Below are 27145 nucleotides of genomic sequence, written 5' to 3'. Positions count from 1 at the left end.
GGGGAGACATTTTTAGTATATCCAGTTCTCAGCCCCCTTTTTTGCCTTAGGGGGTTTCTGCAGAGGTTAATCACTGTGTACTAGATACCTATGAGGGCCTCCCCCTTCAGAACCTCTGTGTATCTGAAAAACAGCACAGTTGACCCTTGAAAAACAAAGGGGTTTAGGGGCACCAACCCGTCTCAGCATCAGACATCCAAGTATAGCTTTATAGTCCACCCTTTGTATCCAAGGTTCCACATCCTCTGGTTCAATAAGCTGTAGATTGTATAGCGTAGTATGTATTTACTGAAAGAAAAAAAAAGAAGAAACACCCTATATGTGGACTCATGTAGTTCAAACCTGTGTTCAAGGGTATATTAGTTGAAATTTTCTCAACTCCTTAAATGACCCCTTACAAGTAAAGGTTTCACCTGTGACCTACAGATTTTTAAATTTTAATTTTATTCTTGGTTTGCTTTTACATTTATGAATAAAAAAGGGATTTGGGAGTTAATCTAGGGAAAATGACAATTTTTCCTAATTCTAGTATACGTAATAATATGCTCAATTTAAGTAAGTAGTGACGGTCCAGTCTGTCCAGGGCATGCGAATTTGAAAATAACTGAAATCCTACCAAGATGATTTAAATTTAGCTGAATCTTGCTTTTCCCCTGTTGTGTCCTACAGTACATAAAATCCTTGTTTTTATCAGGGTTATAATTTGAGTTTGGTAAATCAGTATAAAGTGTACAGCAATATCTTACAGCCTTCCCATCAGGGGTGACATTTGAAAACCATTTTCACCTGTATTTGATACTAGTCCTTTTCATCAACAGAATCTGAACACTTCACAATTGTAAAGAGGAGGCCATTTTATAGATCCTAGTTTTATTAAGAAATGTGTTTTGCCTTCATCTCATAGAGAACAAAAAACATAAATACATAAACCACAAAGGAAGTCTTTAATTTGTGACATATACATTTTTTTTAAAAGACCAGGTTTGCCTTCTGAAAACACTGTATAGTCTTTGCCACTACTGGATATTCAATCAATACTGTTGAATGAACGGCTAGGAAGTAAAATAATAAATGATGGGTCAAAGTCCTCTAGAGAGTGTGAAAGCTGTCTACCTTCATGGTTAAACTCCATGAAGTACCCATTTCTACAGAATTGATGTGTGATAGTGTCTTGGTTAATAAAGTGGCAATTTTGTGATGACATTTTCCTTTTAGTGAGTAGTCTTTTACTAAAACTTTGGAAAATGAAAAGGTTTTGGGGATTTTATATTTTCTCATGGTGTCCCTACCTTTTCAGAGTAGATATTGTCCCTCTAAAAATGAAGACAGGATTTGAAAATTGGTTTGTTTGCATTTTGGTATCTTGCAACTCGCTTTAAGGAGCCAATTACTGATCCTCAATTCAGTGTAACTTACTTTTTTTTTTCATTTAACCTGGTTTAAAAATGGAAAATTTCCAAAGCTTTTTCTTATCCTATAATTAGAGTTTCTAAAACAATGTAATAGACATGACAATATCTAGTAAAGCATGAAAAGTCCTTAAATTGAAGGCTTTTGGTTATATAAATGCTGTTGTTTACCCATCAATTTGTCAAGTTCACAAATTAAAAAAAAAATGATTTTAACTTTGTAAGTAAATATTTAAAGTATTACTGCCATCTTGAGACAAATAGAAGGAACTACACAAAAGCACAAAACTTACCTTTTTTTTCATTTCTTAGTTTGTAACATTATTTATATTTTAATCTGTGGGCCACTGGTATACTAGGTTAACCAGAAGTTTGTTTTTTTTTCAATAAAATTCTAATATAAATTTCTGCTGCTGGCTTTGAGATTTGGATTAGTGTTTATTCCATTAACAATTTGAAGAAATCATATTTTATATTTTTTAAGATGACATTCTAATATATCCTACACAATGTAGGTACATTCTATTGTACCTACACACAAGATTGCCTGAAGCATTACTTCAAAATCATTCACACTTTTTTCCATTGCTTAAAAAGGAATGAAGAAAAACATTTCCTCAGACTGCCTATTCATCACTAGCAAAAATAGCTGTCCCAGGTCCATATGTGGCAATAAACTGTTGGAGCTGTTGTTGGCACTCAGTCAGATAGACATCCCTTTGCTCTAAATATTCTTCATCATACTGTTCAAATGGAAACACTGCATTTGGAGCAACACAAAATACAGCGGCCCCTAAGTGTAGAAGGGAAAAGTAAAAATGAGAAATACTTCAAATACTAAATGTGAAGGCATAACTTTCAACAAAAAAGCTTATGCCTGCATTCAGGTTGCTAGGTAGAAAAACAATAATTGGTATTGATTTCACTTTAAATAAAGAAGCTTCAAATGGGCAGTTGCACTGCCTAAAAAACCTAAGTTTCTCTTCTAGCACACTTCATCTCCCCACTGGCCCCCCCCCACCCCGGCCACAATAACTATTATGTTCCATTCTGTTCCCCTCAAACCTTTTATTTTTAGCTGATGACCTGTGTAGAGTAAAAGACCAAACCTACCTGATTTTGTATCCATCGTTTTCCTTCCTATAAAGTGAAGTAATTTTTCTATCAGAGGCCTTTCCCTTCACACATGCTCTAGATCCCATCCTCTCACCTTTTTAAAGACTTCATGCTGCTTTCTGCAGTGTCATTAGTTTACTTTGTACTGCACATCATATGAACTATTATCTTCCATCTTAAAAAAAAAAAAAATCCCTTCCTGGACCACACATCCTTCTCTAGCTAATTCTCTCTCATCTTCATAGTCAAACATTTCAAAGTTTGTGTGTGCTATCTCCATAGCCTCACTTCCTACCCCACCCACATCCCAACTCCATTGAAATAGGTCGAATCATGACCATCCACAACCTCTAGATGCCAAATCTGATCTTATTCAAATTCTCAACACATGCTATAGTTGACCACTCCACTCCTTTATTGAAACACTCTTTTTTCTTGACTTCTCTAATACAACTGCTTCTCAGTCTCATTAGCTAGTTAGCTCCTCCCCCTCAATTCTTTCTAAATACCGAAATTCTTCAAAGGCAGTCCCTGTGGTTCTCTGTATAGTCTCTCAGTGATTTCATCCACTCCATGGCTTTGAGTACCGTCTCTGTACTGATGATACCTAAATTGTATTTCTAGTTTAAAACTCTCTTTCAAACCCCAGATTATTGTATCTTGTCTATTGATAGCTCTGTAGGATGTCTTAAACTTATACCTATAATTTGATTCTCCACCCCTGACCCAACAAACTGGGTTTTGAAGAGGCGGAGGAACCAGAGATCAAATTGCCAACATCTGCTGGATCATCGAAAAAGCAAGAGAGTTCCAGGAAAACATCTATTTCTGCTTCACTGACTATGTTAAAGCCTTTCACTGTGTGGATCACAAAAACTGAAAAATTCTTAAAGAGATGGGAATACCAGACCACTTTACCTGCCCCCTGAGAAACCTGTATTCAGGTTGAGAAGCAACAGTTAGAACTGGACATGGAACAACAGACTGGTGCAAAATTAGGAAAGGAGTACAACAAGGCTGTATACTGTCATCCTACTTATTTAACTTCTATGCAGAGTACATTATGCGAAATACTGGGCTGGAAGACTCACAAGCTGGAATTGAAATTTCTGGGATAAATATCAACAACCTCAGATATGCAGATGATACCATTAATGGCAGAAAGCAAAGAGGAACTAAAAAAGCCTCTTGAGGAGGAGAATGAAAAAACTGGCTTGAGAGTCAACATTCAAAAAACTAAGTACATGGCATCCGGTCCCATTACTTCCTGACAAATAGAAGGGGGAAAAGTGGAAGCAGTGACTGATTTTATTTTCTCGTGTTCCAAAATCACTGCAGATGGTAACTGCAGCCATGAAGTTAAAAGACGATTGCTCTTTGGAAAAAAGAGTTATGACAAATCTAGACATCGTATTAAAAACAGAGACACTACTTTGCCAACAAAAGTCCATGTAGTCGAAGCTATGGTTTTTCCAATAGTCAGGTACAGATGTGAGAGCTGGATCATAAAGAAGACTGAGTGCCAAAGAATTGGTGCTTTCAAATTGTGGTGTTGGAGAAGACTCTTGAGGGTCCCTTGGACTGCAAGGAAATCAAACCAGTCAGTCCTAGAGGAAATCAACCCTGAATATTTATTTACTGTTGCTGAAGCTCTAATACTTTGGCCACCTGATGAGGAGCCAACTCATTGGAAAAGACCCTGATGCTGGGAAAGACTGAAGGCAAAAGGAGAAGGAGGTAGCAGAGGATGAGATGGTTAGATAGCATCACCAACTCAATAAACATAAATCTGAGCAAACTTCAAGAGAGAATGGAGGACAGAGGAGCCTGGCATCCTACAGTCCATGGGGTTGCAAAGAGTCAGACTTGATTTAGGGATGGAACAGTGACAACAACAACTGGACCCAACCCTTTTTCTCTTTCTTTCTAGTCTTGGTAAATGGCAACATGATCCACTCAGTTGCTCAAGGCAGAAACCTGAGAGTTTTCTTTAATTCTTCCTTCTCCCCATTGCCCCAACTCCTAAATCCAGTTCAGGCACAGGTATTGGTTTTTGCCTCCAAGAAAAACATCCCTGAGTAGGGATTATTTTCCTATCTTTAAAGTAACACTTATGGAGTTTTAACATCATTTTGCTTAAGACTTAAAAAAGAATATACCTAACTGACACTCATTATGGAAACAAAAAGTAACTAAAGGAAAAACTTCACATAGCTTTATTTCCCTCAACAAAAGCTTTCTTAAATGCTTCAAGAAAGTCTTGACAAATAGTTATCAAGTGAAAATAGCCATATTCAGTCACAGGAGTCCTGAACATTATAGTACCATAGTTCCTAAATTCAAAAACATACATTTTTATCTTCTTACTGAAATCTAGTTTTGTCTTAATTTTGATGGTGATAGTTTGTCATAGTAAAATTAGCAGCATTTTTTCTTCATAGTACATAAAGTAATGTCTTAGATTTTATCAAGTATATTTTAAAATATAGAATAAGAATGTAAAGATAAAGCAAATTACAAACAAAAATACATATCCTTATTTATTGCTGGTTGGGAACAAGTGGTTTTCTTTTTTGGTGAGTGAATGTGTTAGTTGCTCAATCATGTCGGACTCTTTGCAACCTCATAGACTGTACCCCGCCAGGCTCCTTTGTCCATGGGATTTCCCAGGTAAGAATACTGGAGTGGGTTGCCATTTCTTTCTCCAAGGAATATTCCTGACCCAAGAATTGAACCCAGGTCTCCTGCATTGCAGGCAGGCTCTTAACTGTCTGCGCCACAAGGGAAGTTCTTTTTTTTTTTTTTTTTTCCATTTATTTTTATTAGTTGGAGGCTAATTACTTTACAATATTGTAGTGGTTTTTGTCATACATTGACAAGGGAAGTTCTTAATTCAGAATGATAATTAACATTTTCTGAGGGTCATGAAAGTCTAAGACATACTCCATAAAACTTAATGATTCCACTTCCTAAGCAAGAAGGTAGAAAGCAAATACATATACAAGTTCACATGTAACTTAGGGATTCACAAGTCCCTAGGACTCAGTATCCATGGATGCTAGGTTAAGAATTCTTGATTTAGATAAGAACAAAGTTCTAATGTTCTAACGGATGTCTGTGAAAAAATATTATAAATTGAATCTGAAGCAAGTTAAAACACTAAGTAAATACACACAGAAAAGTCCGTATTAATACTTTATTGCCCAGGGCTGGAACTGAAAATAGAGTAAAAATCTCACTAAAATGGAGTCGGGAGACCAGAAGGGGGAGCTCTCATACAGGTACCTCTCAATATCAATATGGATCCCAACAGGAAGAAACATATCTTGCATCTCCACCAAGAAGCGACACTACTCTAGTACCACCAGCAGGAGGAAGGAAGATTTGAAAGATTTTTCTCCTTGCCTCGCAACAGCTCTGCCAAAGAGAGACTGTCACAATGTAGCCAACGAAAAGACACTAAACTTGGAACTCCCAGTTTTCTCCAATGGGCTTTCTGTTAAAACCCTCCAAACTGTTCTCCTCCATAGAAGAGTTTCTTTTTCTTTGCTTTACCAGACTTACATGTGATTTACCAGATTTGCCATGTCCTAAATTGCAGTTCTTTCCTGCTCCTGAGTAAAAACCATTTTCCTGGTAAAATAACTGGCTGATTTTGTTATGTTAGCAGAACCAATGTTTGAAGGATGGTATATCTCATCAAAATTAATGCCTCGTAATAAATCAAATTGCCAACATCCGCTGGATCATTGAAAAGGCAAGAGAATTCCAGAAAAACACCTATTTCTGCTATATTGACTATGCCAAAGCCTTGGACTGTGTGGATCACAATAAACTGTGGAAAATTCTGAAAGAGATGGGAATACTGGACTACCTGACCTGGCTCTTGAGAAACCTGTATGCAGGTCAGAAAGCAACAGTTAGAACTGGACATGGAACAACAGACTGGTTCCAAATAGGAAAAGGAGTGCGTCAAGGCTGTATGTTGTCACCCTGCTTATTTAATTTATATGCAGAGTACACCATGAGAAATGCTGGGCTGGATGAAGCACAAGCTGGAATCAAGATTGCAGGGGGAAATATCAATAACAGATATGCAGACGACACCACCCTTATGGCAGAAAGTGAAGAAGAACTAAAGAGCCTCTTGATGAAAGTGAAAGAGAGAGTGAAAAACTTGGCTTAAAGCTCAAGATTCAGAAAACTAAGATCATGGCATCCGGTCCCATCACTTCATGGCAAATAGATGGGGAAACAGTGGCTGACTTCTTTTTGGGGGGCTCCAAAATCATTGCAGATGGTGACTGCAGCCATGAAATTAAAAGACGCTTACTCCTTGGAAGGAAAGTGATGCCCAACCCAGACAGCATATTAAAAAGCAGAGACATTACTTTGTCAACAAAGGTCTGTCTAGTCAAGGCTATGGTTTTTCTAGTGGTCATGTATGGATGTGAGAGTGGGACTATAAAGAAAGCTGGGCACAGAAGAATTGATGCTTTTGAACTGTGGTGTTGGAGAAGACTCTTGAGAGTCCCTTGGACTGCAAGGAGATCCTACCAGTCCATCCTAAAGGAGATTAGTCCTGGGTGTTCCTTGGAAGGACTGATGTTGAAGCTGAAACTCCAATACTTTGGCCACCTGATGTGAAGAGCTGACTCATTTGAAAAGACCCTAATGCTGGGAAAGATTGAGGGCAGGATGAGAAGGGGACGACAGAGGATGAGATGGTTGGATGGCATCACTGACTCAATGGACATAAGTTTGGGTAAACTCTGGGAATTGGTGAGGGACAGGGAAGCCTGGCGTGCTTCAGTTCATGGGGTTGCAAAGAGTCGGACACGACTGAGTGACTGAACTGAACTGAATAATTCAAAAAGAACTTTGTAAGGATAATTCTCTTTACTCTCACCTTTAACAGCTCTTTTTATGTTTTTATTAGCAAAACTATAATAAGCTCCTTTGATTTCAGATAATTAAATGCTATAGTCACAGTATTATAACTAGTAATTCAGAAAAGGTGGTGGTACAAGTTGATCATATTTTCTTTGGCTTAGTGTCTAATTCCACTGTGGGGGATTTGCTTGACAATTATATGTTGCATGCTAATTTAAAAGGATGATAAATTTAAAATCATTTCATGCATCATATTAAGTACTTTCTTTTTTTCAGAATTTTCTAAGCAATGCAAAGGTTAAAGTATAGGAATAACCATGCACAATTAGGAACTTAATATCAGATAATGATACGACCTGTAAACAATAATTAAATGTTTAAATTCAAATTGGACTTATCTTGTAGAAATGTATTATTCTTTAAAATAATATTTAATATATATGTAACATCTTAACAGATTAAGACTCTTAAAGTTTAAATATAATTATTTGTAGTGATCATTAATAACTTAATAAATTACCATATTTCAGTGTTAGAGATGTTTCAAATAATAAGGCTGCAATTAGTACATCTTCTTTAAGCACTTTATTCCTTAAGTTCAGTCGAGCATGGGCTTCAGATAGGGAAACTCTAAAAGAGAAAATGGAGGCCCATCAAAATATGCTGATACTGCAATCTGCCATTTTCTGTCCCTGAATAAGTCTCTGGTGTCCTGAATTCCGTCTGTTTTTCTCACAGGCTGTGTCCCGTCCGTTGGCCCACCACCTCAGGGGAACGATGGCCGCAGAGTCCACAGCTACTGCTGCCATCACCGCAGAGCTGGTTTCCGCCGACAAAATTGAAGATGCCCCTGCTCCTTCTACTTCTGCAGATAAAGTGGAGAGTCTGGATGTGGATAGTGAAGCTAAGAAACTATTGGGATTAGGACAGAAACATCTGGTAATGGGTGATATTCCCGCAGCTGTCAATGCCTTCCAGGAAGCAGCTAGTCTTTTAGGTAAGAAGTATGGAGAGACAGCTAATGAATGTGGAGAAGCCTTTTTTAATGGGAAATCGCTTTTGGAGTTGGCAAGAATGGAGAATGGTGTGTTGGGAAATGCCCTGGAAGGTGTGCATGTGGAAGAGGAGGAAGGAGAAAAAACAGAAGAAGAATCTCTGGTAGAAAATAATGATAACATAGATGAGGAAGCAAGGGAAGAGTTGAGAGAACAGGTTTATGACGCCATGGGAGAAAAAGAAGCCCAAAAAACAGAAGACAAGTCTCTGGTAAAGCCTGAAATGGATAAAGAACAGGAAACTGAAATGGAGAAGGGTGGAAGAGAAGATATGGATATCGGTGAGCCTGCAGAGGAACTACAGGAAAAAGTTAAATCAACTCCAGATCAGTTAACTGAAACCACTGAAGAGGGAAAGGGAGCAGCAGCACCAGAAGGACTGAGTGAAGCTGAAGTCACTTCTAAGAAGCCAGATCAGGAAATACCGGGTGCTGAGGAAGGAAAATCAGTTTATGGAACTGATGTCCAAGAAGAGTGCAGAGAAAAAGGGGGTCAGGGAGAAGTAATTGTGAGCACAGAGGAGAAACCAAAAGAAGCTTCAAAAGAACAACCTGTTGTGACTCTAGAAAAGCAGGGCACTCCAGTGGAGATAGAAGTAGTCAAGCCAGTGGATATGGGTGGGGATGAGCCAAAGGAGCAGGTAGCTACCTCTGAAAGTGAGCCAGGAAAGGCTATTCTTGAGCAGTTGGTAGGGCAAGAATTACCTTCTGCCGAAGAGTCACCAGAGGTGACAACACAGGCTGCAGATGCTTCAGCTGCAGAAGCCGGATCAGAAGTCTCTGAGAAGCCTGGAGGGCAGTACCCAGTTCTCCCTCAGGATGGCGCAGTCAATGGACTGTCAGCTGCAGGGGATCATGCCTCCACTCAACCACAAACTAAGGCAGAAGGACTGATAGGAACAAAAGATGGCTCAGGACTAGAGAAGGTCAGGGAAGAGTTGGTTCCTAGCCAGGAGACTAAGCTGTCTGTAGAAGAGTCTGAGGCAGCTGGAGATGGGGTGGAGACTGAGGTGGCCCAGGGGGCTACTGAGAAATTCCCTGAAGACAAAGTTAAGATAGCTGCTAATGAAGAAGCACAAGACAAAGAAGAACAGATGAAAGAGGGTGAAGAAACCGAGGGCTCAGAAGAGGAGGATAAAGAAAATGACAAGGCTGAAGAAACACTAAATGATTCAGCTCTTGAAAACAAGTCCCTTCAAGAAAATGAAGAGGAGGAGATTGGGAACCTAGAGCTTGCCTGGGATATGCTGGATTTAGCAAAGATCATTTTTAAAAGGCAAGACACGAAGGAGGCTCAGCTTTATGCTGCACAGGCACATCTTAAACTTGGAGAATTTAGTGTTGAATCTGAGAATTACCTCCAAGCTGTGGAGGAGTTCCAGGCTTGCCTAAACCTCCAGGAACAGTATCTGGAAGCCCATGATCGACTCCTTGCAGAGACTCACTACCAGCTGAGCTTGGCCTATGGGTACAACTCTCAGTATGATGAAGCAATAGCACAGTTCAGCAAATCTATTGAGGTCATTGAGAAGAGAATGGCTGTACTAAATGAGCAGATGAAGGAGGCTGAAGGATCACCTACTGAATATGAGCAAGAAATTGAGGAGCTGAAGGAGCTGCTCCCTGAAATTAGAGAGAAGATAGAAGATGCAAAGGAGTCCCAGCGTAGTGGGAATGTAGCTGAACTGGCTCTGAAAGCAACTCTGGTGGAGAGCTCTACTTCAGGTTTCACCCCTAGTGGAGGAAGCTCTTCGGTTTCCATGATTGCCAGTAGAAAGCCAACAGATGGTGCTTCCTCATCAAATTGTGTTACTGATATTTCCCACCTTGTCAGAAAGAGGAGGAAGCCAGAGGAAGAGAGCCCCCGGAAAGATGACGCAAAGAAAGCCAAACAAGAGCCGGAGGTGAATGGAGGCAGTGGGGACACTATTTCCAGTGCAACCGAAGTTTCCGAAAACATGGAGGAGGAGGTGGGCAGTTAAGCAGGGTTTGGACTCTTGCCTCATTTCCCTTGTTCTCAGGGCCTGGGGAAACCAATGCATGTTCCCCAACTTGATCTTTGGATTATTTGGTTACTTTCATAAAAACAAGGATTGTACAGGAAACAGTTTGGTTATGAAATGTAAGATGTCTCATTGTCAAATACATAGCACAGGTCCCCCTCTCATGAATGTGTGAGAAGACACTTGATTGCCAAGACCATTCGGTCACTTTTGCTTGCTCCTCTTTCAAATATATGAACACTGGCTCTATCAGCCCTATTAGAGAGGTTAGGAAATGGCTGTATACTTGTGATCCCTTTTAGTGTAGAGAGCAAAGCAGAATTTAAGGGACCTGTGTTGTTCCTCTGACTGAGGCCAACTCAGTTGTGTAAGAAAGAACGGCTTAAAGTAGGGTCACTTATGCCCAGGTTCCTTGTTTATCTTCCAGGCTGAGAATAAAGCTGAAAGCCGGGCAGCAGTGGAGGGGACAGTGGAGGCCGGAGCTACAGTTGAAAGCACTGCAAGTTAAGAGAGGGAGCAGAGCCTTCCTCCCAATGGAAAGTGTTTTTGTATATAATGTATTTTTTCACTTTTCAGGGATTCTTTTTGTATAACTTCAATAAAGATTGTAAGCAAAAACAAAATGCTGATATTATAAAGACAATACATATTTTGGCAGGAAAAAACCAAGATATGTGTGAACATAAGCCACAGCTTAAAGATCAGCATATTCTTAAAACAATTTTAGTTTCTTTACAAAGCATTTTCTTCCTACCAAGTTGAATAGACTGTTTGAAAACGAGGAAGTCTCCTGATTTGTTATCAAAGAATTGGCTTTTATCCTGTTTTTTCTTTATTATTCTACACATTACCCGCCCCAAGTTCTGTTCAGTTAAATACATAGCTGGAAAATTAACTAAATATCTCTTTTTTTTTTTTCTAAATATCTCTTATAGACACATCCTTGGTCTTTTCTTCCAGTTCTTAACCCACTGGAAGTCCTCACAGAATCTTGAAATTTCAGTGATGGAAGAGATTTTAGAGAGCAAATTTCAACATCCCATCAGATAACTGAATTTTCTATACAGCATCCCACAATACTCATTATTTGGTCTCTTTTGAACTTACCCTAGGATTCACTGAGAATCGGGAAGCAATCTATTTCTTTATTTTTTTTTTTATTTTTTTTTCTTTATTATTTTTAAGCTAACTTTAAAGCACTTGAATGAGTGTTGGATGTGGAAATCAGAAAATCTGAACTATGTCTCTAGAAATTTACTAGCTGTGTGAGTTAGTATGAATCATTTAATTTCTGAGACTTTTTTGAAGCTCTGCTATAAAATGGGGATAATAAGAATTAATAGGGAATTGTGATTTCAAATAAGGCATTTGAAAATTTGGGGACTCACCCACAAAGATTATATAAATGTAAACTGAAATTGGTTTCACTGCAATTTATACCCACTGGTCCCTGTTTTGTCCTCTGGGATTACAAAACAAATCTAATACTTCTTAAATGAGACAGCTCTTCAGATATTCAAAGACAAATTTTCTAGTTGCTCCATAGTCTATTTTCTCCAAGATAAATATTCCTAGTTCTATTTTTCTTTTGGCCACATTCCACAGCATACAGGATCTTAGTTCCCTGACCAAGAAACCTGCACCCCTTGCTTGGGAAGTGTAAGGTTTTAACCACTGGACCACCAGGGAAGTCCCTCCTAGTTCTTTTAATATGTCATGTAACATGATTTTCATGCCCCTTATCATCCTGGCTGTTCTCCTTGTGACCAGATTTGGTTAATATTCCTTTTCAGTACAGTACTAAGGTATGATTTGATCAGTAGAGTAGACTTGGGGCAGAATTAGCATTTTCTCACTCTTGATACTATGTTCTGTTAAGACAACCCCAAATCACAGTATTATTTACAGCCCTATTACATTACTTACTCATATTAAACATAAAAATATGAAATCTCAAATCTTTTTCATATTAAGGCAGATCACCCCTTTCCCATGCATTCACACATGTACCAAGGAGTTTGGGACCTAATTAAAGACATTATATTTGCCCTATTAATTTTCTTGTTGCTAGACTAAAATAATAATTTGAGTTTGTGAAGATCTCTCCAGAGTTGCTTATTTACAAATTTGATTATCATGTTCCTGATGTCCTCACCCAAGCTTCTTCTAAAGATTTTGACTGGGACAGAATATATATACAGTTTTTCAGGGAAAGCAAAGAGCCCTGTTCAGCTCCCCTTCTCTAGAAAAGCATGAAAGTAAAAGTCGCTCAGTCATGTCCAACTCTTTGCAAACCCATGGACTATACAGTCCATGGAATTCTCTAGGCCAGAATAATGGAGAGGGTAGTTTTTCCCCTTCTCCAGGGGATCTTCCCAACCCAGGGATCAAACCCAGGTCTCCCGCATTGCAGGCGGATTTTTTACCAGCTGAGCCACAAGGGAAGCCCAAGAATACTGGAGTGACTAGATTTTCCCTTCTCCAGGGGATCTTCCTAACCCAGGGTTCAAACCGGGATCTCCTGCATCGCAGGTGGATTCTTTACCAGCTGAGCCACAAGGGAAGCCCAAGAATACTGGAGTGACTAGATTTTCCCTTCTCCAGGGGATCTTCCCAACCCAGGGCTCAAACCGGGATCTCCTGCATCGCAGGTGGATTCTTTACCAGCTGAGCCGCAAGGGAAGCCCAAGAATACTGGAGTGGGTAGCCTATCCCTTCTCCAGGGGGTCTTCCCGATCCAGGAATCAAACCGGGGTCTCCTGCATTGCAGGCAGATTAAGCATGGAGGGTGTTAATAGGCACCTGTGTATAGAAGCAGGAGAAAAAGTCAAGGTTTATGACTGTTCTGAGAAGTGCTTCATTTACTTGACTATTTCATAAGACCCAGTTCCATCTCTAGTATTTATTTCTACAAGAGGAAAAAGTAGAGTTCTCATATTAAACTTAATTCTGTCTTATTCTTTGATTAGTAGAGTCAAACGTAAACTGAGGCTATGTGAGTTTAAATTAAAAATATCTTTTTAAGACAGAGAAAAAGCATATGAGATAATAGGGCTTTCAAACCTTTTAAGCTCTGAGTATTGAGTATTTGAAATATTACTTCAGAAAACAGCATTATATAATTGTTTGCCATTTTAAAACATCACAGTTAATTTCTACCTTCCCTTTCTGTCGCAATTTTTTAGTTCTATGAAGATAGATTTGGAGAAGTTAACTAAACATATATATCTCTTTTAGTCCTACACTTGACACTTCCTATCAGTCCTCCACTTGTCTTATTTTATACTGCAGTCATAACAAGATATTTATTTATTTAATAGATTATTTTTACCCCTGGTCTTACTTCATAATTTGGGTTGAGATTACATATTAATCTATATTAAATGAAGTAATGGTCTATCAACAAAGGACTGTGTAAATTATGGAATAGCCACATCATAACACAGTAAAACTGTAAGGGAGCTATTAAAACAGAGTGAGGTAATTCTTTATGTGTTGATAGTAAGATATCATGATATCTTTGCATGATTCCATTTGGGCAAAAAGAATATCAATATGGCTACATATGTATTTATATATTATAAAAATGTTTTTATGTAATATATTAATAACATTAATCTAAGATATATAACATATTCAAATAAAATATGTACTTAATATACATCACATATTTAAACTATATATTTGTATATGCTAGTATCATAGACACACAAAACATGTTAGCAGGGATCATTTCCAGGGAATGAGATAATCACAGGTAGGGTTAGCAAGGGACTTAACTCATTGTTTTAGACTTTTCTTTCACTATGTCCATACTTTAATTTTATAATAAAAATTAGTTTTAAAAAACTTCTCAAGGAACATAGTACGTGAGTGTACTAAAGTGTTTAAAAGTACAAAGAATAACATAAATTTTTTTCTAAGCTCAACTATAAAATATCTAGAAAATCAACTGACTTAATGGACATGAGTTTGAGTAAGCTCTGGGAGTTGGTGATGGCCAGGGAGGCCTGGCATACTGCAGTCCATGGGGTATCAAAGAGTTGGACACGACTGAGTGACTGAACTGAACTGAAGCAACCACATTAAAAAAAAACTAATCATTTGTATTAAAAAATTTAGTGCATTTTTTTCAGATGCACCTGATACCAGGTATCCAATAAAAATTAATTTAGTGAAAACAAACTGTTAGAGGTTCAAATGATGTAAGGCTATAGCAGAAGAAATAATTAAGTTACCTTAAATTCTTTTGGAACAAAGTATATTGTAAATCAACCACCCAGCAATCAAAAAACAAGTGAGACAGTTAATTAAACACATCATTTAAAAGTAAATAATGGGGGCTTCCCTGGTGGCTCAGTGGTAAAGAATCTGCCTGCCAATGCAGAAGATAAAGGTTCGATCCCTGGTCTGGGACAATCCCACGTGCGGCAGAGCAAGTAAGCCTCTGGATCACAACTACTGAGCCTGTGCTCTAGAGCCGGGGAGCCACAACTACTGAGCCCTCAGGCCGCAACTATTGAAGCCCATGAGCTCTAGAGTGCATGCCCCACAAGAAGAGAAGGCACTGCAATAAGAAGCTTGGGTACCTCAACTAAAGAGTAGCCCCCACTCTCTGCAACTAGAGAAAACCCCACACAACAACAACCCAGCACAGCCAAAAAAAAAAAGTAAATACAGATTTTTTAAAGTAATGATTTTAAAATTGAATACCTACAAATATTTTAATGCAGATGCTGGCAGTTTTGATCCACATATAGAATCTGTTCTGATTCTGCGACTTGCTAGGTAATATCCATGAATCATTCTTTCTGCCTCCAAGCTGAATTCCACATTCAAATTCTTTGCAAAAGCAAGCAGCTAAATTGAAAGTGTGAAAATTCAAGAGATTCAAACTTTATTAAGAGAACCTATATTACAAAAATCCAAAGTATATGGTTATTTTATTTTTTAAAGTTTGCATACTTTATTTACATCAAAACTGATTAAATACCTGAGCCATCCAAAGCCATTGAGCACTTTAAGTCATATTATACTTACAAAGAATATTACAGTCTACCCAGAATAACCTCTTCTCCCCTCTTAGTACAGAAATGTTCTGTATTTGAATGACTATCAAGTCTTTGCTTCCAGCGGAATAAAGGCTTACTCAGAGCCTTCTAGTGGGAGACAGCTTCCCTCAGAATCTCATTTCCCTTTGAATAGTCTTAATTCTCTGACAGTTTATTTCCAGAAAACTTACTCTCATTGGCCTCCTTCCTTCCCTTCCTTCCTTTTAAAAAACACATCTAAAGACTTGTGATGTGGGAAGTACTGTGTTAACTACTATGAAGATGGGCTTTGGAGATTCGGAAAGATTTTGGGTAGAAAATAAGCCTTCAACTTTCTCTGAGTTTTCCGCTTTTTCCCTGAGTGATTCCCAGTTCCTCGTTATTCTATGTTGTTACTCTATGACACCATTTCCAGACTTTTCACCATCTCTTTTGTTTCTGTGAGTTGTAAAACCAGAAAAACAACAGGAGGAAACAAAAAGAGAAAAACCACCCATAATAAAGTTGCTATTAACTATTATATCTGTATTTTAAATGTAACTTTTTTTAAAAGATCTGGATATGTCCTGGGTTGGATATGTCCTGTCTTGATTTTTCTTACATTCCACAATTCCCTTCAGGCCTTCAGAACAGAATAACAATACCATCAATAACACTGATAGCTCTCTCTAGGTTTTATGCTATGGGGTCACAGTGATAAGACACCCACAGTTCAGTTCAGTCACTCAGTCGTGTTCGACTCTTTGCGACCCAATGAATCGCAGCATGCCAGGCCTCCCTGTCCATCAACAACTCCCGGAGTCTACCCAAACCCATGTCCATCGAGTTGCTGATGCTATCCAGTCATCTCATCCTCTGTCGTCCCCTTCTCCTCCTGCCCCCAATCCTTCCCAGTATTAGGCTCTTTTCCAATGAGTCAACACTTCACATGAGGTGGCCAAAGTATTGGAGTTTCAGCTTCAACATCAGTCCTTGCAATGAACACCCAGGACTGATCTCCTTTAGGATAGATTGGTTGGATCTTTTTGCAGTCCAAGGGACTCTCAAGAGTCTTCTCCAACACCACAGTTCAAAAGCATCAATTTTTCGGTGCTCAGCTTTCTTTATAGTCCAATTCTCACATCCATACATGACTACTGGAAAAACCATAGCCTTGACTAGACGGGCCTTTGTTGGCAAAGTAACGTCTCTGCTTTTTAATATGCTATCTAGGTTGATCATAACTTTTCTTCCAAGGAGTAAGCATCTTTTAATTTCATGGCTGCAATCACCATCTGCAGTGATTTTGGAGTCCCAAAAATAAAGTCAGCCACTTTTTCCACTGTTTCCCCATCTATTTCCCATGAAGTGATGGGACCAGATGCCACTATCTTAGTTTTCTGAATCTTGAGCTTTAAGCCAACTTTTTCACTCTCCTCCTTCACTTTCATCAAGAGGCTTTTTAGTTCCTCTTCACTTTCTGCCATAAGGGTGGTGTCATCTGCATATCTGAGGTTATTGATATTTCTCCCGGCAATCTTGATTTCAGCTTGTGCTTTATCCATCCCAGCATTTCTCATGATGTACTCTGAATATAAGTTAAATAAGCAGGGTGACAATATACAGCCTTGATGCACTCCTTTTCCTATTTGGTACCAGTCTGTTGTTCCATGTCCAGTTCTAACTGTTGCTTCCTGACCTGCATACAGGTTTCTCAAGAGGCAGGTCAGGTGGTCTGGTACTCCTATCTCTTTCAGAATTTTCCACAGTTTATTGTGATCCACACAGTCCAAGGCTTTGGCATAGTCAATAAAGCAGAAATAGATGTTTTTCTGGCACTCTCTGGCTTTTTCTATGATCCAGCAGATGTTGGCAATTTGATCTCTGTTCCTCTGCCTTTACTAAAACTAGCTTGAACATCTGGAAGTTCACGGTTCACGTATTGCTGAAGCCTGGCTTGGAGAATTTTGAGCATTACTTTACTAGTGTGTGCTGCTGCTGCTGCTGCTAAGTTGCTTCAGGCGTGTGCGACTCTGTGCGACCCCATAGACAGCAGCCCACTAGGCTCCTCTGTCCCTGGGATTTTCCAGGCAAGAATACTGGAGTGGGTTGCCATTTCCTTCTCCAATGCATGAAAGTGAAAAGTGAAAGTGAAGTCGCTCAGTAGTGCCCAACTCTTAGCGACCCCATGGACTGCAGCCTACCAGGCTCCTCCATCCATGGGATTTTCCAGGCAAGAGTACTGGAGTGGGGTGCCATTACCTTCTCTGACTAGTGTGTGAGATGAGTGCAATTGTGCAGTACTTTGGGCATTCTTTGGCATTGCCTTTCTTTGGGATTGGAATGAAAACTGACCTTTTCCAGTCCTGTGGCCACTGCTGAGTTTTCTAAATTTTGCTGGCATATGGAGTGCAGCACTTTCACAGCATCATCTTTCAGGATTTGAAATAGCTCAACTGGAATTCATCACATCCACTAGCTTTGTTCATAGTGATGCTTTCTAAGGCCCACTTGACTTCACATTCTAGGATGTCTGGCTCTAGGTGAGTGATCACACCATTGTGATTATCTGGGTCGTGAAGATCTTTTTTGTACAGTTCTTCTGTGTATTCTTGCCACCTCTTCTTAATATCTTCTGCTTCTGTTTGGTCCATAACATTTCTGTCCTTTATCTAGCCCACCTTTGCATGAAACTTTCCCTTAGTATCTCTAATTTTCTTGAAGAGATCTCTAGTCTTTCCCATTCTGTTGTTTTCCTCTATTTCTTTGCATTGACCACTGAGGAAGGCTTTTTTATCTCTCCTTGCTGTTCTTTGGAACTCTGCATTCAGATGGGAACATCTTTCCTTTTCTCCTTTGCTTTTCACATCTCTTCTTTCCACAGCTATTTTAAGGCCTCCTCAGACAGCCATTTTGCTTTTTTGCATTTCTCTTCCATGGGGATGGTCTTAATCCCTGCCTCCTGTACAATGTCACGAACCTCTGTCAATAGTTCATCAGGCTCTCTATCAGATCTAGTCCCTTAAATCTATTTCTCACTTCCACTGTATAATCATAAAGGATTTGATTTAGGTCATACCTGAATGGTCTAATGGTTTTCCCTACTTTCTTCAATTTAAGTCTGAATTTGGCAATAAGGAGTTCATGATTTGAGCCACAGTCAGCTCCCGGTCTTGTTTTTGCTGACTGTATAGAGCTTCTCCATCTTTGGCTGCAAAGAATATAATCAATCTGATTTCAGTGTTGACCATCTGGTGATGTCCATGTGTAGAGTCTTCTCTTGTGTTGTTGGGAGAGGGTGTTTGCTGTGACCAGTGCGTTCTCTTGGCAAAACTCTATTAGCCTTTGCCCTGCTTCATTCTGTACTCCAAAGCCAAGGAACCTGGAGTGTTAGGTCCATGAATCAAGGCAAAGACACTCACATCCCTCTTCATAAAGGACCTGTTGTCTCTGCTATTGGGAATGTAGCACTGGGAGCCAGCACTGGCCTCCAAGAAAGCTGTCAACTTCTTCAACAACTGCCTGATCTTGATGACTGTTGCTGCTGCTAAGTCACTTCAGTCATGTCTGACTTTTTGCCACCCCCATGGACTATAGCCTGCCAGGCTCCTCTGTCCATGGGATTTTCCAGGCAAGAGTACTGGAGTGGGTTGCCATTGCCTTCTCCAAATCTTGATGACTACATAATATAATTTTTGCTCTAGTCGACAGGTCTTCTTATAGTTTTCCATGTATACTCTTTTCTACTTTTATATCTTTGCTCTTATTTTTAGCTTTTTTTTGAATGTCCATCCTTCTTGTCATTTAAATCTAACCTTTTGTTTTCTTTTTTCCTTTTTGTAAAATTTAGTTTTAATTGGAGGATAATTTAAATCTTACCTTTTCTTAAGGCCCAACTAAAGTCTCACCGCCTTTTGAGTTATTCCTAACTCTTACCTTCTACTTGATACCTTCCTTTCTGAATTCAAGCAATATTTATAGTCAGCACCACCCAGCATAGCTTTAAATTGTCCCTTGTTTCATATATCTCAATTAAATGATAAACTATTTAAGGAAGAAAAATGTACATTTCTAGGAGAATATAAAAGAACTGAAAGAGGCTCATCTATATTAAGTACTCAGTAAATGCCTGACTAATTAATAAATCCATAGACTCTTTTTTTGTTGTTTTTCAGGGAAAAACTGGGCAAAAAGTCTTCCAGGTTATTCGCATGTCTATATCATTTAGTACCCCAATTCCTAAAGACTAATTGCCTTTTTTTATACACACTAAAACAAACGAAAAGACCTTATTTTATCATAAATATTGTTCTTTTTCTGTTTTAATCTATGTGAATAAATTCCACCTTTCAATCTTTTATCATGCAATTTGGGCTACAAAAAAAGGCAGGTATGAACAAAATATTTACTGACCTGTGGATTCACCCTTCCCAATGTTACAGGCCATTTAGCTATCCTACACAGATACTTTAACTCTATTGTGGACAGATTTCTCAACAGTTAATATTAAAAGGGCTTCACTTGTAAATACTTGAGTACCTTTAATAGCTATGAGAGTCATTACTAAATTTGCATCATCCAACTCTCAGGAACTCTGAACATGCCACACATGTTTTCAGGTCAAGACATTAAAATAAATGGGTTTGTGAGTCATGATAGATACTCCCTACAGTTAGAACTATTCCCTTTGAATAGTCTATAAAATGTAAACAACTGTGTATCTAGAAAGCCTCTCATCATAATGTTTTATAAAAATATTCTATTTTGAATGTTTTAATGGAAAGATAAACCATGGTGATCTGATTAGTGATTCAAAGAATAAACTCAACATTTTAATATCTATGTCCTTATAGTTTTTAATTTAAGTCTAATCTAAAATATTTTCTATACAATGTTCTTAAAATGCTTAAAAGCTGAAAGCAAATTGAAATAAAAGAAAATTCTAAATAAGGAAAATTGAATGTTCAAGGGAGTTTTATTTAAATTGAGAAACATTAGCACAAGTATTCATGTCACTCATTTTTTCTACCTTTACCTTTTCAAAATCTTCAGTTGTGAACTGTTTAGAAGCTAAATAAAGCAGCCCTTCAGGATCAATGGCTTTCTTTAAAGTATGTTGCACAGTTGGAAGAAGTGGGTGGCAAGGAGATGATTCATTGCAGTTAATCAATAATGCAAATGCCTCTACAAGATTAGCTGGAATTAAACTGCAATCCTACCTCAAACAAAAATATAGAAGGCAAATATTAAACACTGGCATTTTCACAAACACTTTAAATAATAACAAAATAAAATAATTATTACAATTATAATAAATTTCATAATTTAATGTCATTAACACTATAATATAATTCTATTAATAATTTAAATAATAATTATAAATAATACTTCATTTAAAGTGATTCCCAAATAGCATCGGATCTTTGTGGTAACCAATTTTTTAAAATACTCTTTATTGAGTATTTTCTTACACATTATTCATAAAAACCTCCCCCACTACCTACTCAAATAATAATTTTTAGTGAGCAGATACCTGCTTTGTATGACTAAAAAACAAAAAAATTGCAAACAACTGTGTCATTATTTAGTTCCAGGATCTGAGTAAGTATAGAAAGTAAGCACAGAAATAAAAATAAAACATAAAATTGTTATTAAAAATTGAGACTAAAATCCATGACTAAATCCTTGAAGAACATTCTAACAATAAAATACACATATACTTTACCATCTGACCAATTAGCATATTGGTTTTCTGTATATTTCTCCTTGAAGGTGAATCCATATCAAGAAAAGACCAAAAACTGCACTGAACTGGAAAAGTCATTTGTTGATCCACATCATCCCCAAACTTTTTTCCTGAGATGTAGACTGTGATGCTTCTACTTTCCACAGCTAAGTCAAGAGACATTATCCATTTGTTACTTAAGTTCACTTTGGTCAATATAGCTATAGATTAATTATAAATTAATAAAAAAAATGTGAATTTTACAAACTAAATTTTGGATAGCAAAGATACAGGAAAATTTGATGGTTTTGCAGGATATGGCTAAATTAGAGGATTTGCCATAAAAAAAGCAAGGCAAGAAAAATATTTGAATGTTTCTGTATCCCCTGACAATAAGAACCATTAATCCAAAGCATGAAGCTGGAATTGTGGACCGGGATGAATGGGCAGGGGGTAAGGAGACTGGTCGTATCATGCAGGTTACAAAGGAAGCTGAAATTAAGCAATGTTCTTTTGTGTGGAAAAAAAAAAAAAGAAAGCAGATCATCTAAGTTAAGAATGAAAGAGGAAAAGATTGTGAGACAATACACACAATCTGGTCTTTTGCGTCTGGTTCTTTGGGGCTTCTTTTGTGGGGGTGGAGGGTGGGAGGTTCCTGGTGGCTCAGTGGGTAAAAAAATCTGCCTGCAGTGTGGAAGACTCAGGTTCTATCCCTGGGTTGTTAAGGTCCCCTGGAGAAGGGAATGGCAACCCCCTCCAGTATTCTTGCCTGGAGAATTCCATGGACAGAGGAACCTAGTGGGCTATAGTCCACGTGGTCACAAAGAGTTGGACATGACTGAGTGACTAACACATATATATTTTGTTTTATTACTGACTTGTAGGAATTGTTTCTGTGCTCTAGGTATATGTCCTATGTCAAATATGTGTATTGCAATTATTTTCTTTTCCTTTGTTTGCCTACTCACTTTTTAAATGGCCTTTTGATGTGTATAACTTTTTAGTTTTGATGAAATCCAATTCATCAATTATTTTCTGTTAATTGCTTTCTGGGTTTCATCTAAAAAATCTTTGCCTACCCTGGTGGCACAAATGGTAAAGAATCTGCCTGCAATGCAGGAGATCAGGGTTCACTCCCTGGGTAGGGAAGATCCTCTGGAGAAGGAAATGGCAATCCATTCCAGTGTTCTTGCCTAGAGAATCCGTGGATAGAGGAGCCTGGTGGGCTGCTGTCCATGGGGTCACACAGAGTCGGACACGACTGAAGCGACTTAGCATGCATGCATGCGTTGGAGAAGGAAATGGCAACCCACTCCAGTATTTTTGCCTGGAGAATCCCAGGGGTAGAGGAGCCTGGTGGGCTGCCGTCTGTGGGGTTGCACAGAGTTGGGACACGACTGAAGCGACTTAGCAGTAGCAGCAGCCAGTGTTCTTGCCTGCAAAATCCCATGGACAGAGGAGCTTGGCGGGCTACAGTCCATGGGGTCACAGAGTCAGATATGACTGAACATGCACACAACACACCCTTAAGTCATAAAGATTTCTCATGTTTTCTTCTAGTAGCCTTATAATTTAAGTTTTTATATATAGGTTTATGATTCATCTTTAATTAATTATTGTGTATAGTTGTGAGGTATGAGCAAATACTAATTCTTTTCCAGATGTTCCACCATCATTTGTTGAAAAAACTTTCCCCATTTTCTTGCTTTGATGTTGTGATCAAAAATCAGTTGAACATATGAGAATGAGTCTATTTTTGCAGGCAGAGGCAATATGCTATGTCTCCTGTGTATTGCTGCACATGCTTGCTGGTATGCCAAGAACGCAAGGTCCTAACTTTTCTTTGCCCAGTATTTATCTCTCCATATCCTTGTTAGTTATAAATCTGGCTCAAGCAGCATTATCCTAATACCAAAATCAGACAAAAGATATAACAAGAAAACTACAGACCAATATCTCTTATAGGCAAAAATTCTCAACAATATATTAGCAAATTAATTCCAATGATGTATAAAAATAAATATACAACACATCCAAGTAGAATTTATGTTAGGTATGCAAAGCTAGTTCAACATTTGAAAGTCAATTAATGTAATCCATAATATCAACAGGCTACAGAAGAAAAATCACATTACCATGTCAATAGATGCAGAAAAAGCATTTGGTAAAATTCAACACCCTTTATTTAAAAACTCTTACTAGATTAGGAATAGAAAGGAACTCCTTCAACTTGAAAAAGAACTTCATCAAAAAACCTAGAGCTAACATCATACATAATGGTGAGAAACTTGAAACTTTCCTATTAAGGTCAGGAACAAGACAAGATCATGATGTTCCTTTTCACCACTATTTTTCAACATCATCTTGAATGTCCTAACTAGTGTAATAAGACAAGAAGAGGAAATAAATCTGAAGGGAAGGCAACCCACTCCAGTATTCTTGCCTGGTGAATTTCATGAACAAAGCCTGGTGAGCTACATACAGTCCATGGGGTCACAAAGAGTTGGATACGACTGAGCGACTAACTCTAACTAATACAAATTGATGTGTTACAACTGAGAGCAAAGGCTTAAATAGTGCATTTACACATTAAATTCCTGTTTTTATTTATCAAGGTAAAATGATAAATGTCATTTAATATAATTTCTCTATTTCTAAAATGTGTACAATATAATCCCTATTGTTAGGTAAGTCCTACGCTTCCCTGGTGGTTCAGATAGTAATGAATTGGCCTGCAATGCAGGAAGCCTGGGTTCGATCACTGGGTCAGGAAGATCCCCTGAAGGAGGGCATGGTAATCCACTCCAGTATTCTTGCCTGGAGAATCCCGTGGACAGAGAAGCCTGGAGGGCTACAGTCCACTGGGTTGCGTAGAGTCAGACATGACTGAAGTGATTTATCACACCCAACTCCATGACACTGATGGAAAAGTTAAAGAGGTAAAAATTAATTTGAAAAAATATTGCTTACCTGACTGGAGCTGTTCAAGTTTATCTTTTTTGTGTGAAGCCAAGTCTCCTATAAAGCAGATACCACCTTTAGCTAGCAAAGCACTGCCAGCTTGAATGCTAACTGCTCCAGTTCCATACTTATTCCTGGATAGAGTAGGGAAAATTTCAGTAGAGACTGAATGACGTATACCACGGGGCACAAGGTTTATACTAAAATTCAAAAGCCTAAGGGAAAAAATAAATCATTAATTACTATTATTTAATATTTGATTTTCAGAAGTCATAATGTATAATAGCTATACAATTAGATTTAATTTGATTTAATGTTTATTGAGCACTAGTGCTAGGCATAAAAACACATATGAGATTTGGTCCTTAACTTGGAAAGCTCACACCCTAGAGAGATGAAAACAAGAAACTAAGACACGATATGATGAGTACTAAAAAATGCTGTGAGGACATCCATAAAAGAAATATTTCTTCCTGGAAAAAAAATCAGAAAAATCTATAGAGAGATGACATTTGAACCAAGACTTTCTCTTTTGATGAACTGCTTTCATTTATTCAAAACTTCTGCATTTAGGTTTTGCAAAAAGTCCATCATGACTACCCCTGCTACCTATGTATCAACATAACTCGTGATACATCCTTTTGTTTTCTAATCTCTTTGCCAATTGCCTCAAGCCTCTTCGTTTCTCAAATTTAAATTATAAGAAAAGAATATGATTAGCTGAGCTTAGCTTTTAAATCCTTGCTGCAGAAATCATAGCTTGCTGGTGCGATCTACTATGATGACCAGACACACACATACAGTGCAAATGAGGGTGAAGCAGTATCTCTTAAGAATGGGCAGGCAGATGCTATAAAATGTCTAGAATATGTGTCATTCCAAGGAATTTGGGTGTTAATTTGAAGATATGTAAAATGGGTAAGATGTAGAAGGAAAATTTGCAAGTCTATAAGGCAGTGGTTCTCAACCCTAGCTCACTTTAAAATCACCTGGGGAGCCAACAGTCATGTGAAAAGATGGTCAACATCAAAAATCGTCAGGGGAATGCAAATCAAAAACACAATGAGATATCACAACATACCTATCAGAATGACAGTTATCAAGCATACACAAACCCAAAAACCAATTGTTGGCAAGAATGTGAATAAAGGGACCCCTTATGCACTGTTGGTAGCAATATATATTGATATAGCTTTTTATGGAGAAGAGTGTGGAAATTCCTCAACAGAGTTATCATATGGTCCAGCAATTCCACTTCTGGGCGTTAATCCAAAGAAAACAAAAACATTAATTGGAAAAGATATATGCACCTCCATGTTCACTGCAGCATTATTTATAATAGCCAAGATATAGAAACAATCTAAGTGTCCATCAATAGATGAATGGATAAAGAAGATGTGGTATGTATATATATATATATGTAATGGAATATTACTCAGCCATAAAAACAATGAAATCTTGACATTTGTGAAAACACAGATGGGCCTAAAAGTTATTATGCTAAGATACTTTAACAAAAAAATTGCTTGGGGTCTTTAAAAAATTCCAATGCTAAGCCCTCCATAAAATATAAATTATAATCTTTGGGCATGAGCCACAGGCATAAATATTTTAAAAAATATTTTCACAGATGATTCTAATAGGTAGCCAGGCTGAGAAGCTAATTATATAGAACAATGGGCCTCAAACTGGCTAATCATTGGAATTAACTGAGGAAGTTTTTGAACTACTGGTATAACGTCACAGAGTATAAGACACGAATACAAAAATCAACACTAACTCTACATATTCAAAGCAAATACTTGAAAAATAAAATTAACAAAGCACTACTACTTTAACAGCATCAGTTCAGTTCAGTCGCTCAGTCGTGCCCGACTCTTTGTGACCCCATGGACTGCAGCACACCAGGCCTCCCTGTCTATTACCAACTCCCAGAGTTTACTCAAAACCATGCCCATTGAGTCAGTGATGCCATCCAACTATCTCATCCTTTGTCATCCCCTTTTCCTCCCGCCTTCAATCCTTCCCAGCATCAGGGTCTTTTCCAATAAGTCAGTTAGTTCTTCCCATCAGGTGGCCAAAGTATTGGAGTTTCAGCTTCAACATCAGTCCCTCCAGTGAATATTCAGAACTGATTTTCTTTTGGATGGACTGGTTTGATCTCCTTGCAATCCAAGGGATTCTCAAGAGTCTTCTCCAACACTACAGTTCAAAAGCATCAATTCGGTGCTCAGCTTTCTTTACAGTCCAACTCTCACATCCATACATGACTACTGGAAAAACCATAGCCTTGACAAGATGGACCTTTGTTGACAAAGTAATGTCTCTGCTTTTTAATATGCTGTCTAGGTTGGTCATAACTTTTCTTCCAAGGAGTAAGCATCTTTTAATTTCATGCCGGCCGTCACCATCTACAGTGATTTTGGAGCCCCAAAAAATAAAGTCTGACACTGTTTTCACTGTTTCCCCATCTATTTGCCATGAAGTGATGGTACCGGATGCCATGATCTTATTTTTCTGCATGTTGAGCTTTAAGCCAACTTTTTCACTCTCGTCTCTCACTTTCATCAAGAGGCTCTTTAGTTCTTCTTCACTCTCTGCCATAAGAGTGGTGTCGTCTGCATATCTGAGGTTATTGATATTTCTCCTAGCAATCATGATTGCAACTTGTGCTTCTTCCAGCCCAGCATTTCTCATGATGTACTCTGCATATAAGTTAAATAAGCAGGGTGACAATATACAGCCTTGACGTACTCCTTTTCCTAATTGGAACCAGTCTGTTGTTCCATGTCCAGTTCTAACTGTTGCTTCCTGACCTGCATACAGGTTTCTCAAGAAACAGGTCAGATGGTCTAGTACTCCTATCTCTTTCAGAATTTTCCATAGCTTATTGTGATCCACACACTCCAAGGCTTTAGCATAGTCAAAAAAGCAGAAATAGACGTTTTTCTGGA

At 38.2% G+C, this 27145-nt stretch overlaps 2 protein-coding genes across 2 annotated transcripts in view; one reads left to right on the top strand and one right to left on the bottom strand.

The window, feature by feature from the left end:
- Positions 1-170: 170 nt before the first annotated feature.
- MCMDC2 (minichromosome maintenance domain containing 2) overlaps positions 171-27145 on the bottom strand; it is a 49435-nt gene continuing 22460 nt past the window's right edge. Inside the window, exons 11-17 of the mRNA XM_043880013.1 lie at positions 24201-24406; positions 21231-21397; positions 20541-20720; positions 15193-15335; positions 7939-8048; positions 1703-2202; positions 171-288 (exon numbers count right to left, since the gene is read on the bottom strand). Of these exons, the coding sequence (XP_043735948.1) occupies positions 2036-2202; positions 7939-8048; positions 15193-15335; positions 20541-20720; positions 21231-21397; positions 24201-24406 (973 nt within the window). The 3' untranslated portion in view covers positions 171-288; positions 1703-2035. The remainder of the gene's footprint in view (positions 289-1702; positions 2203-7938; positions 8049-15192; positions 15336-20540; positions 20721-21230; positions 21398-24200; positions 24407-27145) is intronic.
- LOC122679373 (nuclear autoantigenic sperm protein-like) lies at positions 8090-11088 on the top strand. The gene is made up of 2 exons (XM_043880012.1): positions 8090-10442; positions 10903-11088. Exons 1-2 carry the CDS (start codon positions 8196-8198, stop codon positions 10981-10983), a joined length of 2328 nt encoding a protein of 775 aa, XP_043735947.1. The 5' UTR covers positions 8090-8195; the 3' UTR covers positions 10984-11088.

This window comes from Cervus elaphus, chromosome 21 (assembly GCF_910594005.1).
Source record: "Cervus elaphus chromosome 21, mCerEla1.1, whole genome shotgun sequence".
In the NCBI taxonomy this organism is placed as follows: Eukaryota; Metazoa; Chordata; class Mammalia; order Artiodactyla; family Cervidae; genus Cervus; species Cervus elaphus.
The sequence above is the reverse complement of the archived record's forward strand: the minus strand, read 5'-3'. Positions and strand labels throughout refer to the sequence as shown.